Source organism: Nymphaea colorata, chromosome 3 (genome assembly GCF_008831285.2).
Source record: "Nymphaea colorata isolate Beijing-Zhang1983 chromosome 3, ASM883128v2, whole genome shotgun sequence".
NCBI classification, from domain to species: Eukaryota; Viridiplantae; Streptophyta; class Magnoliopsida; order Nymphaeales; family Nymphaeaceae; genus Nymphaea; species Nymphaea colorata.
This window is the reverse complement of record NC_045140.1, coordinates 20,034,109-20,049,749: the sequence shown is the minus strand read 5'-3', so window position 1 is coordinate 20,049,749 and position 15,641 is coordinate 20,034,109. Positions and strand designations below refer to the sequence as shown.

At 42.7% G+C, this 15,641-nt stretch overlaps 1 protein-coding gene across 1 annotated transcript; it reads right to left on the bottom strand.

The window, feature by feature from the left end:
- Positions 1-282: 282 nt before the first annotated feature.
- Positions 283-1,395, bottom strand: LOC126409917 (uncharacterized). The gene is made up of 2 exons (XM_050076807.1): positions 826-1,395; positions 283-532 (listed from the first exon to the last, which is right to left on the bottom strand). The coding sequence occupies exons 1-2, from the start codon at positions 1,325-1,327 to the stop codon at positions 489-491; spliced, it is 546 nt and encodes a 181-aa protein (XP_049932764.1). The 5' UTR covers positions 1,328-1,395; the 3' UTR covers positions 283-488.
- Between the last annotated feature and the right edge of the window lie 14,246 nt (positions 1,396-15,641).

Below are 15,641 nucleotides of genomic sequence, written 5' to 3'. Positions count from 1 at the left end.
GATATTCACGAGCATTATCAGACCGAAAAGTCTTGACAGAATTTCCATATTGGTTTTCCACTAGGAGGATGAAAGTTTCAATAATGTGAGGCACCTCACTACGATCTTTCAACAAATACACAAAGGTACATCTTGAATAATCATCTATAAAGGTTATAAAGTATTGAAAACCACCATGAGAATGAATGCCCGAAGGCCCCCACACATCAGAATGAACCAAGGAAAAAGCTTTATTAGAACGACTATTTGAAATTGGATAAGAAGCTCCAACATGCTTCGCAAACTGACACACATCACATGATAACATGGAAATGTTTAAACTAGAACATAGTTCAGGGAACAAATGTTTCAAAATCCCAAATGGGAGATGACCAAGGCGTTCATGCCAAAACAAAAATAACTGACGACACTCTTCCTCCTTCTTCTCTGTTCTGCTGACTGCTGACATAAGAGCTGTGACAACGCGTATAGGAAGCCGATACAGCCCATCAGACACCAAACCAATCCCAATCCTCTTCCCTGTCACCAAGTCCTGCAAAACACAACGTTTTTCAGAAAATATAAGCTCACACTTCAGTTCCTTGGTAATCTTACTAACAGATAACAAATTTAAGGGAAGATGAGGAACATGTAAGGCATCATGAACTAAAAAATTATTTAACAAGGAAAGACTCCCTTTCCCTGCCACTGAAGTAAAGGAACCATCGGCAAGGGACACACGTTCCTTTCCCGAGGATAGCTTGTAGTCATGGAAAAGCTTGGGGTTGCCAGTCATGTGATGAGTGGCACCGCTGTCAACAATCCATTCACCCATAGAAGAAGTACCTTCTCCCCCTGAAACAGCCAATGCCTGATTGATCTTCACCTCATCTGGTGTATCTGCCTGACCAACATCAATCTTGCTCAAATATGCTCGTAGCTCACGAATCTGCTCTGCAGAAATAGAACCTTTCCCATCACTCAGACTTGTTGCAGACGATACAGGCTTCTTCCCACTCGAAGACCTCCCCCTACTATCCTTCTTCTCTGGATACAGGTCCCAACAAAAATCCCTTGTATGACCAAGTTTTTTGCAATGAGTACATTTTCGGGAAGAACGAGGAGTTCCAACAGGGGCACGGCTAACATAGGCAGACTGTTCTTCCCCCTTTCGTCCACTAGAGAGCAGCCTTCTCTGTTCTTCAGCTTCAGCACGGGAATAGACATCTTCAATACTAAATGATTCGTCAGAGTTAAGAATCTGACCCCTTATATTTTCAAAGTCATCATTCAGTCCGGATAAGAAAAGGAATACCCTGTTTTCCCATTTATCAGTCATGTACTGCATCTGGTCGTGAGGACACCTCCATGGAATATCAGAGTGATAGTCAAGGTCCTCCCACTTAGATTTTAATGCTGCATAAAAGTCTGCAACAGAGAGAGCACCTTGTCGCAGGGAATACACATCCTTCATAAGTTGATACACACGAACTTTCCTTTTCTTTTGGCCATACATCTGCTCCAAAATAATCCACATATCCCTTGCAGTCTTCTTACGAAGAATGAGGGGTTGGATATCCGGGGACACTAAATTGACAATCCAGGTTTTGACCTGGTTGTCTTCAAGAAACCATGTATCCCAAGCCAGACTATCTGCAGCAGGTTCAACCTTTCTCCCATTCACATAGGCAATGCGTCCTCGCCCAGCAATCCCCATGGTAATCGCAGCAGACCATCGGGAATAGTTCTCCTTGGTAAGTTGAATGGTGGTAACCTGAACCGGTACATGATCAGTCCGCGCAGACACAACATCAGGCAGAGTAGTGTTGACTGAAGAAAAAGACGAGTCAGCCATGATCACGAGGTAGAAGTGGCTGCCAAAGAACACACACAGCAGCAGTAACCGAGAGAAGAGGTGAGATGACGCAGTCGGGGATCAACGGCGGAAGTGGCGGGAGCTGCGGAAGCAGCAGGACACGGCGGAAGCAGAGGGCCGCGCTTGGCAGCGCGCGCCGAGAAGAGGCGACGGCGTCGGACGTCGGCGTCGGCAGTCACGACACCAGCGACGCAGCAGCGGTCACAGCCACGGCGGGGCAGCGACGGAGGCAGTCACGCGGCCACGGTGCGGCGACAGCGGCGGTGGTCACGGTCACGGCCAGGACAGTGGCGGCGCAGCAAGGGCAGCGGCGGCGGTGGTGGTAGCGACGGCGACGGTGGTAGCGGCGGCGGCAGTCAGGGTTGGAACTTCACAACCATAGAACAAAAAACAGATTTTGTTTTCTCCAAGTCCGACGGCTCTGATACCATGTAGAAACAAAATGTGCACGAGAGAAGAAGAAAGCACACGGATGTAACGTGGAAAACCCTCGACTCGAGGGAAGAAAAACCACGGGTGAGGAGGTCTGGTGCCCACTAGCCTCCAGACACTCTCTCTCTTCAACACTTCATTAACTCAAAGATTAGGGTTTACAGAAGTATAAGTAGTCCTAATTAGGACAAACCGGATCGGGTACGGATCCGGACCCGAACAACAAAACCCGTCAACAGTGACCATTTCATTACGAGCGCAAAAAACGCAATTAAACCTCTTCTACAAGAGAGTAAACACTCCCGTGAGACCTGGGAACTGCTCAAGGTTCTTGATGAAGCAACATCCCGTCCATCAAGTTATAAATGTCAATTGGAATAAACAACTAACAGATTGAGACATGGCCAACTTGATGCATGGTGTAATTGTCAATTTTTGGAAGTTATGTGTGATCGTCTCATTATGAGCGCGGAAGATACGATGAACCTCATCCAACAGGGGATAAATAGTCCTATGAGACCTGGGTATTGTCAAAGATCTTGATTAAACAACGTCTACTCCATCAAGTTAAAATTGTCAATTAGATGCAGTTGTAATAAATGACTGACTAATAGACACAACCTTTGCATGGCCAACTTGATGCATTGGTATAATGGTCAGTTTTGAGATTTTATTTGTGATCATTTCATTTTGAGCTCAAAAGAGGCGATGAAAGCTCTTCCACAATAGAGTAAAGAGTCCCCTGAGACCTGGGAACTACTAAAGGATCTTTATGAAGCAACGTCCCGTCCATCAAATTAGAAATGTCAATTGGAATAGACAACTAACAGTTTGATACATGGCCAACTTGATGCATGGTGTAATTGTCAGTTTTAGGATGTTATGTGTGATCATCGCATTATGAGCGCAGAAGATACGATGAATCTCGTCCAACAGGGGGGTAAATAGTATCGTGAGACCTGGGAACTGCTCGAAGATCTTGATGAAACAACGTCTACTCCATCAAGTTAAAATTGTCAATTAGATGCAATTGAAATAAATGACTGACTGATAGACACAACCAATGCATGGCCAACTTGATGCATTGGTATAATCAGTTTTGTGAGTTTATTTGTGATCATTTCATTATGAACACAAAAGAGGCGATGAAAGGTCTTCCACAAGAGAGTAAACAGTACCGTGAGACTTGGGAGCTGCTCCAGGATCTTGATGGAGCGACGTCCCGTCCATCAAGTTGGAAATGTCAATTGGAATAAACAACTAACAGTTTGATGCATGGCCAACTTAATGCATGGTGTAATTGTCAGTTTTAGGATGTTATGTGTGATCGTCTCATTATGAGCGCAAAAGATACGATGAACCTCGTCCAACATGGGGGTAAATAGTCCCGCGAGACCTAGGGACTGCTCAAAGATCTTGATGAAACAATGTCCACTTCATTAAGTTAAAATTGTCAATTAGATGCAGTTGAAATAAATGATTGACTGATAGACACAACCAATGCATGGCCAACTTGATGCATTGGTATAATGGTCAGTTTTAGGAGTTTATTTGTGATCACTTCATTATGAGTGCAAAGGACGGGATGAAACATCTTCCACAAGAGAGTAAACAGTCCCATGAGACCTGGGAAGTGCTCAAGGATCTTGATGAAGCAACGTCCCGTGCATCAAGTTAGAAATGTTAATTGGAATAAACAACTAACAGATTGATGCATGGCCAACTTGATGCATGGTTTAATTGTTAGTTTTAGGATGTTATGTGTGATCGTGTCATTATGAGCGCAGAAGATACGATGAACCTCGTTCAACAGGGGGGTAAATAGTCCCGTGAGACCTGGGGACTCCTCAAAGATCTTGATGAAACAACGTTCACTCCATCAAGTTAAAATTGTCAATTAGATGCAATTGAAATAAATGACTGACTGATAGACACAACCAATGCCTGGCCAACTTGATGCATTGGTGTAATGGTCAGTTTTGTGAGTTTATTTGTGATCATTTTATTATGAGCTCTGTTAGAATATGTTGTTGTGGGAACCGGGTCCATATCTGGACCCGGTTCTATGGGGCGCGGGTAACGAGGCAGGCTCGGTACCCTAGGCGGCTTCTCCTCTCTCCCTCTTTATATTGTCACTTATGTATAAGTGTTGAATTAAGTGAAATAGAATTTTTTCTCTCTCCTAGGGTTGCGGGTGTGCACCTAGGTAGAGCTTCCCGTGGTTTTTTCCACGTACATCGTGTGTTCTTCCTCTTCTTCCTCTACGTGGTTCGTGTTTCTACATGGTATCAGAGCCATCGAAGTTGGAGAAGAGTTTTTTTTCCCGAGGATCGTTAGACGTGGACGTTTTTCGTCGCCCGACGCCGTTGAAGTTCCGGCGCCGCTGCTGCCCTTGTGACGTCGCCCTGCTCTGCCGCTGCCGTCCTTCGTTCCGCCGCTGGTTGCGCCTCCGCAGTCCTCCATTCGGCCCGTTCTAGGTTTCTGCCACCGTGGGTGGCCTCTGTTTTGCGCCGTCGCCTGCCTTCCGTCACCGCTGCCTCATTCCCGCCGCCGTCAACTCTCTGTTTCTGTGCCTCTTGTTGCTGTGTGCTTGTTTGTGATGGCAGAAGCGATGGGGACTCAAAAAGATGCCGTTCTTGACGCGGGCAGCGCTTCCAAGACTGAGAACGTGCTGATCCAGGTCACCTCCATCCGTCTGACCAAGGACAATTACCTATCTTGGTTTGCCGCTCTCGAGATTGGGATTACTAGCCGTGGGCGTCTCTCTTACATCACTGGCGACAAACCTGCGCCCATCAAATCTGATCCTCAATGGGCGACGTGGGCGTTGGAGGACAGCCAGGTGAAGGTGTGGATTATCAGCTCCGTGTCCTCCGATATCCAGCCCCTCATTCTGCGGAAGCCGACCTCTTTTGATATGTGGACTGTGCTTGCAAAGATGTATGGTCGCAAGAAGAGACATCTGCGCACCTATCAGATTAAACGCAGTATTTACTCCCTGACACAAGGTGATTTGTCTGTTGCTGCCTTCTATGCTGCCCTGAAGACCAAATGGGAGGAGCTAGATTATCATGTGACTGATGAGTGGAAGTGCGGTTCAGATCATTCCCTCTACTGGGAAAAGGAATGGATGGACCGTACGTTTCTGTTTCTAGGAGGCCTGCGGGATGAATTTGAGTCTATTCGTAGCCAGATTCTTAATGGTGATGAGATTCCGGGGATAGAGGAAGTATATGCTCGTGTTGAGTCTGAAGAACAACGTCGCCAGGTGATGCATCTTGACACCGGTCATGGCCCTTCTGCCTTTGTCAGCCGTGCCTCAAGGACTGGGCAGCGTCCTGCCCAGCAGTGCACTCATTGCAACAAGTTGGGGCATTCGGTGGATTTCTGTTGGTATCTTCATCCCGAGAAGAGACTGGTCAGAGGTCGTCCTCCCTCTGGCAAGCGTAGCCCTTCTGTGTCTGATTCCAGTCAGAGCAATCCTTCTAGTGGTGCAAAGTCCAAGCTGTCCCCTGATCAACTCAAGGAGCTACAGGCGTACATCAGCCGCCTATCTACTACCCCTGCGGAGTCCTCCACGTCTGAAGGGGCTCAGCTAGCCCAAGCCCTCGTTGCCTCGACTGATCAAGGACTTGGTGACGGGAAAGAAGATTGGGATTGGTTCGGTTACTGATGGGCTCTACAGGCTGCCGGTAAAAGTTGCTTCAGCATTGATTTCTGCCACGAGTGGTCACTTGTCTGGTGTGAACGATAGATCTACTGTTCTGCGATGGCACGAGCGTCTTGGACATCTCCCCTTTTCGTTAATAAAGAAGTTGTTTCCTCATTTGTTTGCTTCTGTCTCCATTGACTCCTTTGCTTGTGAAGTGTGTCAATTGGCTAAACATGTCAGGGCTTCGTACCCTATTTCATTGAATAAAACCACTCATCCGTTTGCCTTAGTTCATTCCGATGTTTGGGGTCCTTCTGGAGTACCCACGTGTGGTGGTTCACTATTTTTTGACGCTTATTGATGATTACTTTAGATGTACGTTCGTGTACTTGTTGCGAGAACGTAGTGAGGTTCCAGCAGTTGTGAAAAACTTTGTTGCCTTTGTTGAGACTCAATTCCATACAACTGTTCAAGCTTTCCGTACGGATAATGCAAGGGAATATGTCTCCCAATCCCTTGATGACTTCTTGAAAGGCAAGGGTATTGTTCATGAAACCTCTTGTAGTTATACCCCTCCTCAAAATGGTATAGCTGAACGAAAAAATCGTCATCTTTTGAATGTTACCCGGGCCATTATGTTCCAACGTCATGTCCCTAAGCGGTATTGGGGTGATGCACTTCTCATTAGTGCACATCTCATTAACCGTATGCCTACTAGGGTGTTGGATGGTCAGTCTCCTTATTCTACCCTGTGGCCCACTCAGAATCCGTGGCCTCTTACTCCTCGTGTCTTTGGGTGCAGTTGTTTTGTGCATAATCATAGCCCTACACTCAAAAAACTTGATCCCCGGTCTATTAAAGGAGTTTTCTTGGGGTACTCTTCCACTCAGAAGGGGTACAAATGTGTGGATCCCACTACTACCAAAGTGTATGTTTCGAGGGATGTCACATTTCATGAACATGAGTCGTATTTTCCGGTGAATCCTCTTCAGGGGGAGTGTCTTGGGAACAAAGGGGAAGAGTATTCTTCTAATCAGCTGATTCAGTTTATGGAGTTTTTGGAGTACAAGGTTAGTCCCAGTGTCATTGACATGGTCACGGTCAGTAATGAGAAGGGCAGTCATATGGAAGGGGTTACGGTGGATGCTCAGCCCACTGTTGCCCGGGATCACTTGTTTGGCCAGGTTTATATCAGAAAGGAGAAAGCTACAGTGGAAGATGTTGGTGATGAGGATAGAACCAATCCCAATCCTGTGATCTCCTCGGATGACCCAAGTCCATCGAATGAAGAGCTCCCTATTGCTTTGCGCAAAGGCACCAGGTCATGTACTTCTCACCCTATTCAGAGATTTGTTTCTTATGCTAAGCTCAGTACAAATTACAAGTGTTTTATCACAACCTTATCCAAAGTTGTTATTCCCAGGTCGGTGGATGATGCTAAGGATGATCCCAAGTGGTTACATGCTATGACGGAGGAGATGGGTGCGTTAGCTAAGAACAAAACATGGGAAGTTGTTGATACCCCTAAAGGGACACACTTAGTTGGCTCTAAGTGGGTTTACAACGTGAAGTACAAACCTGATGGCACTGTAGATCGATATAAAGCTCGTCTGGTTGCAAAGGGGTTCAGCCAGAAGTATGGGATCGACTATCTTGAGACCTTTGCCCCTGTTGCAAAGTTGAAGACCGTGAGGGTTATTCTTGCTCTTGCTGTGCACAGGAAGTGGCGCATGGACCAGCTTGATGTGAAAAATGCGTTCTTGAACGGCCAGCTGGAGGAAGAAGTCTATATGGGCATGCCTCCCGGGTATGTTCAAGAGGGAAAATGTTGTCACCTCAAGAAAGCTTTGTATGGCCTGAAGCAGTCGCCTAGAGCTTGGTTTGAGAGACTAAGGATCGTTATGAAGTCTACTGGGTACAAGCAAGGAAATGGAGATCATACCCTATTCATAAAGCAGAGAGATGGTCTGGTGACTCTTCTCCTTGTCTACGTTGATGATATGATTGTCACTGGCAGTGATGAAGAAGAAAACAGAAAGATGAAGGAGAGATTAGCTAAAGAATTCGACCTCAAGGATCTGGGTAAGCTGAGATACTTTCTGGGGATAGAGATTGCTCGATCAGAGACAGGGCTGGTTATGAATCAAAGGAAGTACACTCTTGACTTGCTAAAGGAGACAGGTAAACTTGGTTGTAGGCCCTATCTTACTCCTATGGAGTCGGGGACTAAGATAAGTATCAAGACGGGCACTATTCTGGATGAGGAAGGAAAAGGGCGATATCAGAGGCTAGTCGGCAAGCTTATCTATCTTACTCTAACTCGCCCTGATATCACGTATGCGGTAAATGTGCTAAGTCAATTTATGCATGCTTCCACGGATTGTCACTGGAACAATGCAGAAAGAGTGTTGGGATATCTAAAGAATGACCTAGGAAAAGGACTGCTGTATACTCGACAAGACAAACTTACTATTGAGGGCTACTCAGATGCAGATTGGGCAGGTTGCACTGACACAAGGAGGTCCACTACAGGGTATTGTATCTTTCTTGGAGGTAACCTAGTTGTTTGGAGAAGTAAGAGGCAAGAAGTATGTTCGAGGTCTAGTGCTGAGGCTGAGTACAGGGCTGTTGCAATGGGGGTTACAGAGATGCTGTGGCTGAAGATTCTTTTGACTGATATTGGTGTGGAACTGGGAGATAAAATGAAGATGTACTGTGACAACAAGTCTGCGATTAATCTTGCCAATAATCCAGTTCTACACGACAGGACCAAACATGTGGAGATTGACCGTCATTTTATCCGGGAACGTATTGACTCAAAGGAGCTGATTCTGCCATATATGAAGTCTGAAGATCAAGTTGCAGACGTCCTAACTAAAGGGCTTTGTACTTCTTCATTCGAAAAGAATTTTAGCAAGCTTGGCATGTTTGACATGTATGCCAAGCTTGAGGGGGAGTGTTAGAATATGTTGTTGTGGGAACCGGGTCCATATCTGGACCCGGTTCTATGGGGCGCGGGTAACGAGGTGGGCTCGGTACCCTAGGCGGCTTCTCCTCTCTCCCTCTTTATATTGTCACTTATGTATAAGTGTTGAATTAAGTGAAATAAAATTTTTTCTCTCTCCTAGGGTTGCGGGTGTGCACCTAGGTAGAGCTTCCCGTGGTTTTTTCCTCGTCTGAGGTTTTTCCACGTACATCGTGTGTTCTTCCTCTTCTTCCTCTACGTGGTTCGTGTTTCTACAAGCTCAAAAGAGGCGATGAAAGCTCTTTCACAACAGAGTAAACAGTCCCGTGAGACCTGGGAACTGCTCAAGGATCTTGATGAAGCGACGTCCCGTCCATCAAGTTGGAAATGTCAATTGGAATAAACAACTAACAGATTAATGCATGGCCAACTTGATGCATTGTGTAATTGTCAATTTTAGGATGTCATGTGTGATCGTGTCATTGGAGCGCTGAAGATACGATGAACCTCGTCCAACAGGGGGGTGAATAGTCTCGTGAGACCTGGGGACTGTTCAAAGATCTTGATGAAATAACGTCCATTCTATCAAGTTAAAATTGTCAATTAGATGCAGTTGAAATAAATGACTGACTGATAGACACAACCAATGCATGGCCAACTTGATGCATTGGTGTAATGGTCAATTTTAGGAGTTTATTTGTGATCATTTCATTATGAGCGCAGAAGATTTGTTGAACCCTGTTCAACAAGATGGAAAATAGTCCAGTGAGACCTGGGAACTGATCAAGTTGTCAAAATCAATGCATAGCCAACTTGATAAATTTGTATAATGGTGAGTTTTAGGAGTTTATATGTGATCGTCTCATTATGAGAGCAGAAGATAAGATCAACCTTGTCCAACATGGGGTTAAACAGTCCCATGAGATTTGGGAACTGTTCAAGGATCTTGATGAAGCAATGTCCCCTCTATCAAGTTAAAAATGTCAATTGGATGAAATTGGAAAAAATGACAGACTGATTCACACATCCAATGCGTGGCAAACTTGACGCTTCGTTATAATGGTCGGTTTTAGGATGTTATGTGTGATCGTTTCATTATGAGCGCAAAGGATACGATGAACCTCGTCCAACAAGGGGGTAAACAGTCCCGTGAGACCTGGGGACTGTTCAAGGATCTTGATGAAACACCGTGCCTCCCATCAAGTTAGAATTGTTAATTAGATGCAATTAAAATAAATGGCCGATTGATAGACACAACCAATGCATGGCCAACTTGATGCATTGGTATAATGGTCCGTTTTAGGAGTTTCTTTGTGATCATTTCACTATGAACGCAAAAGACGCGATGAAACATATACCACAAGAGAGTAAACAGTCCCGTGAGACCTCAGAACAGATCAAAGATCTTGATGAAGCAACATCCCGTCCATATAGTTAAAAATGTCAATTGGATGCAATTGGAATAAACAACTAACAGATTGACTCAACCAAGGCATGTTCAACTTGATGCATGGTGTAATTGTCAGTTTTAGGATGTTATGTGTGATCGTCTCATTATGAGCGCAGAAGATACGATGAACCTCGTCAAACAAAGGGGTAAACAGTCCCATGAGACCTGGGGACCGCTCAAAGATATTGATGAAACAACATCCACTCCATTAAGTTAAAATTGTCAATTAGATGCAATTGAAATAAATGACTGACTGATAGACAAAACCAATGCGTGGCCAACTTGATGCATTGGTATAATGGTCAGTTTTTGGATGTTATGTGTGATCGTGTAATTTTGAGTGCAAAAGACACGATGAACCTCGTATAACAAGGGGATGAACAGACCTGTGAGACCTGGGAACTGGTCGAGGATCTTGATGAAGCCATGTCCCCTCCATTAATTAAAAAATGTCAATTGGTTGAACTTGGAATAAATGACTGACTCACTGACACAACCAATGCATGGCAAATTTGACGCTTCGATATAATGGTCAGTTTTAGGATGTTATGTGTGACTGTCTAATTGTGAAGTTAAAAGATACAATGAACTTCGTACAACAAGGGGGTAAACAGTCTCGTGAGACCTGAGAACTGCTCAAGGACCTTGATGAAGCAACGTCCCTTCTATCAAGTGAAAAATGTCAATTGAATGAAGGGGACGTGGGCACAGAAGATACGATGAACCTCGTCCAACATGGGGTTAAACAATCCCATGAGACTTGGGAACTTCCGAAGGATCTTGATGAAGCAACGTCCCCTCTATCAAGTTGAAAACGTCAATTGGATAAAATGTCTGACAGATTGACACAACCAATGCATGGAAAACTTGATGCTTCGATGTAATGGTCGGTTTTAGGATGTTATGTGTGATCGTCTCATTATGAGCGCAAAAGATACGATGAACATCATCGAACAAGGGGTTAAACAGTCCCTCCATCAAGTTAGGAGTTTATGTGTGATCATCTCATTATGAGAGCAGAAGATACGATGAACCTCGTCCAACATGGGGTTAAACAGTCCCGTGAGACCTGGGAATTGTTCAAGGATCTTGATGAAGTATTGTCCCCTCTATCAAGTTAAAAATGTCAATTGGATGAAATTGGAAAAAATGACTGACAGATTGACACAACCAATGCATGGCGAACTTGACACTTCGTTATAATGTTCGGTTTTAGGATGTTATGTGCGATTGTTTCATTATGAGCGCAAAAGATACGATGAACCTCGTCCAACAAGGGGGCAAACAGTCCCATGAGACCTGGGGATTGTTCAAGGATCTTGATGAAACACCGTGCCTTCTATGAAGTTAGAATTGTTAATTAGTTGCAATTGAAATAATTGGCTGACTGATAGACACAACCAATGAATGGCCAACTTGTTGCATTGGTATAATGGTCAGTTTTAGGAGTTTATGTGTCATCATTTCACTATGAGCGCAGAAGATGTGATGAACCCTCTACCACAAAAGAGTAAACAGTCTTGTGAGACCTGGGAACTGCTTAAGGGTCTTCATGAAGCAACGCCCCGTCTATCAAGTTGGAAATGTCAGTTGGATGCAATTGAAATAAATGACTAACAGATTGACACAACTAATGCGTGGCCAACTTGATGCATGGTGCAATTGTCAGTTTTAGGCTGTTATGTGCGATTGTCTCATTGTGAGCGCAAAAGATACGATGAACCTCATCCAACAATGTTATAAACAGTGCCGTGAAACGTGGGAACTAGTCGAGGACCTCGATGAAGCAACGTCCCCTCCATCAAGTTAAAAATGTCAATTGGATGAAATTGAAATAAATGACTGACAGATTGACGCAACTAATGCATGGCCAACTTGATGCATTGGTATAATGGCCAGTTTTTGGATGTTATGTGTGATCGTGTAATTTTGAGCGCAAAAGATACGATGAACCTTGTATAACAAGGGGATAAACAGTCCCGTGAGACCTGGGAACTGGTCAAGGATCTTGATGAAGCCATGTCCCCTCCATCAATTAAAAAATGTCAATTGGATGAAATTGAAATAAATGATTGACTGACACAACCAATGCATGGCCAAGTTGATGCATCTTTATAATTGTCAGTTTTAGGAGGTTATGTGAGATTCTCATTATGAACGCAAAAAATGCAAACAAGCCTGTACCAATGTTGTAAAAAGTGAATACTAAGATGTATCGATCTAGCCTTGAGATACGTTGTATCATAAAATATCATAACGTATCGTATATTTTAAAAAAAAATAATCCGAAAAATTTGAAAAGGTTCCAAAAAAACATAAGAAATTAATAAAAATCAAGATTAATATGTTCTTCATAAAAAACATGTTTTATAGAATGATAGACTTATTATTGCTATAAAGTTTTGGTTCATCATTCATAAAGATCGAAATTCATAACAATATCAATCTAGAAAGCACTTGTAACCATAGATTCATAAGATGATAATGAAATTGTGAAAATGTTCAGTGTCATATAAAATGAAAGCACTCTCGACTCTCATTCATAATCTTCATCATCTTTATTCTCATCCTCATCTCCATCTTCTTCTTCATCTTCCTCTTCAACTTCATGACTTTGAAGATCTTTACCAACATATCCAGTAGGCTCTCCTTCATCAACAATTCTTGTTGCTTCAGCTTCAAGGTTGAGGCATTAAAGATCATCGTCATCAGATATTGTAGTTGGTTCTGTCCCGTGTATTTAATGGCGAAATCAGATCCCAATCACTTTCACAAAAGGTACAGAGAACTAGTCTGTTCTAGTGGGCGACCAGTGCAATGATCAGACCAACAGCAAATCTCTCACCAGGTTGATTTTTGCATCGACGCTGATATGTCTGATTGTATGGGTCTGGCAACATGCATTTGAGCTACTAGTTCCACCTATAAAACCTATATCACATTTAAGCAACAAAATAAGCCTTACAGATTCTCAACTAATTTGTACATTTCACAAAAAAATTGTGTTCATGCAAATTTTTCATCTTATACACCATAACACTCATTATACATGCAATAGTTCAAATGCATAATCTCTTCAGCTAGTGCCATAACATTAACTAAGCATGAAAATACACCATCTTTTGAACAAGTTACCCTGCATATCCTAGGAACTGCTTGACCTAGACTAAAGCTCTGCTTTTGGATATTTAACTGAACCGCTGTTGATGCAACGTCTTGTCCATCAAGTTAAAAATGCCAATTGGATGCAATTGAAATAAATGACTGACTGGTTGACACAATCAATGCATGGCCAACTTGATGCATCAGTATAATTGTCAATTTTAGGAGGTTATGTGTGATCAACTCATTATGAACACAAAAGATGCGAAGAACCTTGTACAACAAGAGAGAAAACAATCCCGTGAGACTTGGGAACTGCTCAAAGATCTTGATGAAACAACGTCCCTTCCATCAAATTAAAAATGTCAATTGGATGCAATTGGAATAATGACTGATTGACACAACCAATGCATGGCCAACTTGATGCATCGGTATGATTGTTAGCTCTAGGAGGTTATGAGTCAACAATTGCAGATCGGATAAGATCATAAGACAATGGATCTCGATCCAGACCTAAGATTTTATAAATTAGATAAGACCACGTATCCATGTTGAACGATTTCTTGTTCAGATAAGACCATTGATCTATACCCACGATTAGATCCAAATCTGATGATTTTTGAATCAGATAATGCCATTGATCCAGACTCACAAACGTATCCAAATTTGACAATTTCTTATTCACATAAGGCCTTTGATTTAGACCCATGACAAGATAATTCAACAAATCATGCTTGTGAACTTTTCACATACATTTCAGATGCCATTAAGAGAAGTAGTTCTAAGGGCAGGGTAAAAAGGTCTTCATATACATGAAAAAGTGGGGAACGTTGCAAATCAAGTTTTCTGTGATCAGTATTTTCCGGTAGGTTTCTTCTTCATTGATTTCTGGTTGAGGATCTTTTTCTGAAACAAACTTGTTCTTTCAGGGTGCTATTGTTTGGGACAATGTTAGTTTGGCATTCCCTTTTGGATCCTTATGCTATGATAGTTAACAACTTCAATTGGGTTCAACGTTTGAAACCCTTCTTTTCAAAGTTATGGTGCTCCTATAATGTTTGTCTTTTTGCATACATCAGTTCCTTTTATTCGGGTGAAACAGTTTCACTTGTGGGCTGTCATGGAAGTTTTCCGAGGGTTGTTCTCTTTGATTTGGCAAATAGGCTGCCAATATTTCAGTTTTTTGCTTGTACATTTTTCTCTTGCTATTGTTGTTTTGTTTCCATATCTGGAGTCCCATCTTTTTAATGGATGAGTTCCGATTAATGTTTGTGTGGAATACGGGGTGCTAAGCCATGTTCAAATCTGTTGTTGGTTTCTGCTAATATTGGCCTCTATATTTAAAACATGAAGAACAATGGACTCGGTGGGATTCCTTCTAGTAATATGAAGATGTTCATCTGCCTTTGGATAAGGGCACAGTGCCTCGTACATTCATTGCTTGTACATTGTGTTAGTTCTTCATTTTGCATATGTATCGATAGATGGTTTTTATTGGTTGCTACTAATGTTGTCCTCTAATTAAAGCTTGATGAACTCTGAACTCAGGGATTCCTTCCGAAAGTACTCTAGTGTGATCTTCTTTTGGGTAAAGACGGCATGTACTTAAATGAATTGCTAGTTCTTTGCTGCGTATTTCAGCTTGAGTTTTTATTAAAATGAGTTGGTAGTTCTTTGTTTTTTTTATTAAAACTTTGGTTTTTATTGCACTACACATACTTTCACTTGTTTTTTTAATTGTTTGTAGTAAAGTTTGAAGTGCATGCATTCTTCTACCTTCTTTTCATGTTGTATGGTTATAATTTTTTTCTGGTATCATTTATTAGCAATTCTTTTGGTACTGTCCAACTATGGGCTAGCTCTACATTTGTGACAATGTTAGAGAAGGGTTTAGTTACTGAGAGCAAATTTTTGGAACTTGTTGATTGTCCATCAAAGTTTAGGTTGTTTAATCTGGCTATAGAATGTTTGGATGATATGCTTTTCAGCACAAGTTAAAAAAATGGTTCTCTGTTGGTTAAATGCACAAGGCTTGTGAAGGATATATCTAGTCTACTACTGGTCAGGTTGCATTCCTTCTTGTTTCTTGTTCAACCATTATTCATCTGAATCCATATATATCATTGTCTTTTTGTAGCTCTTGTTTAGTTGCTCTTCCATCTCAATGAGAGCTGAGTTAGATTCC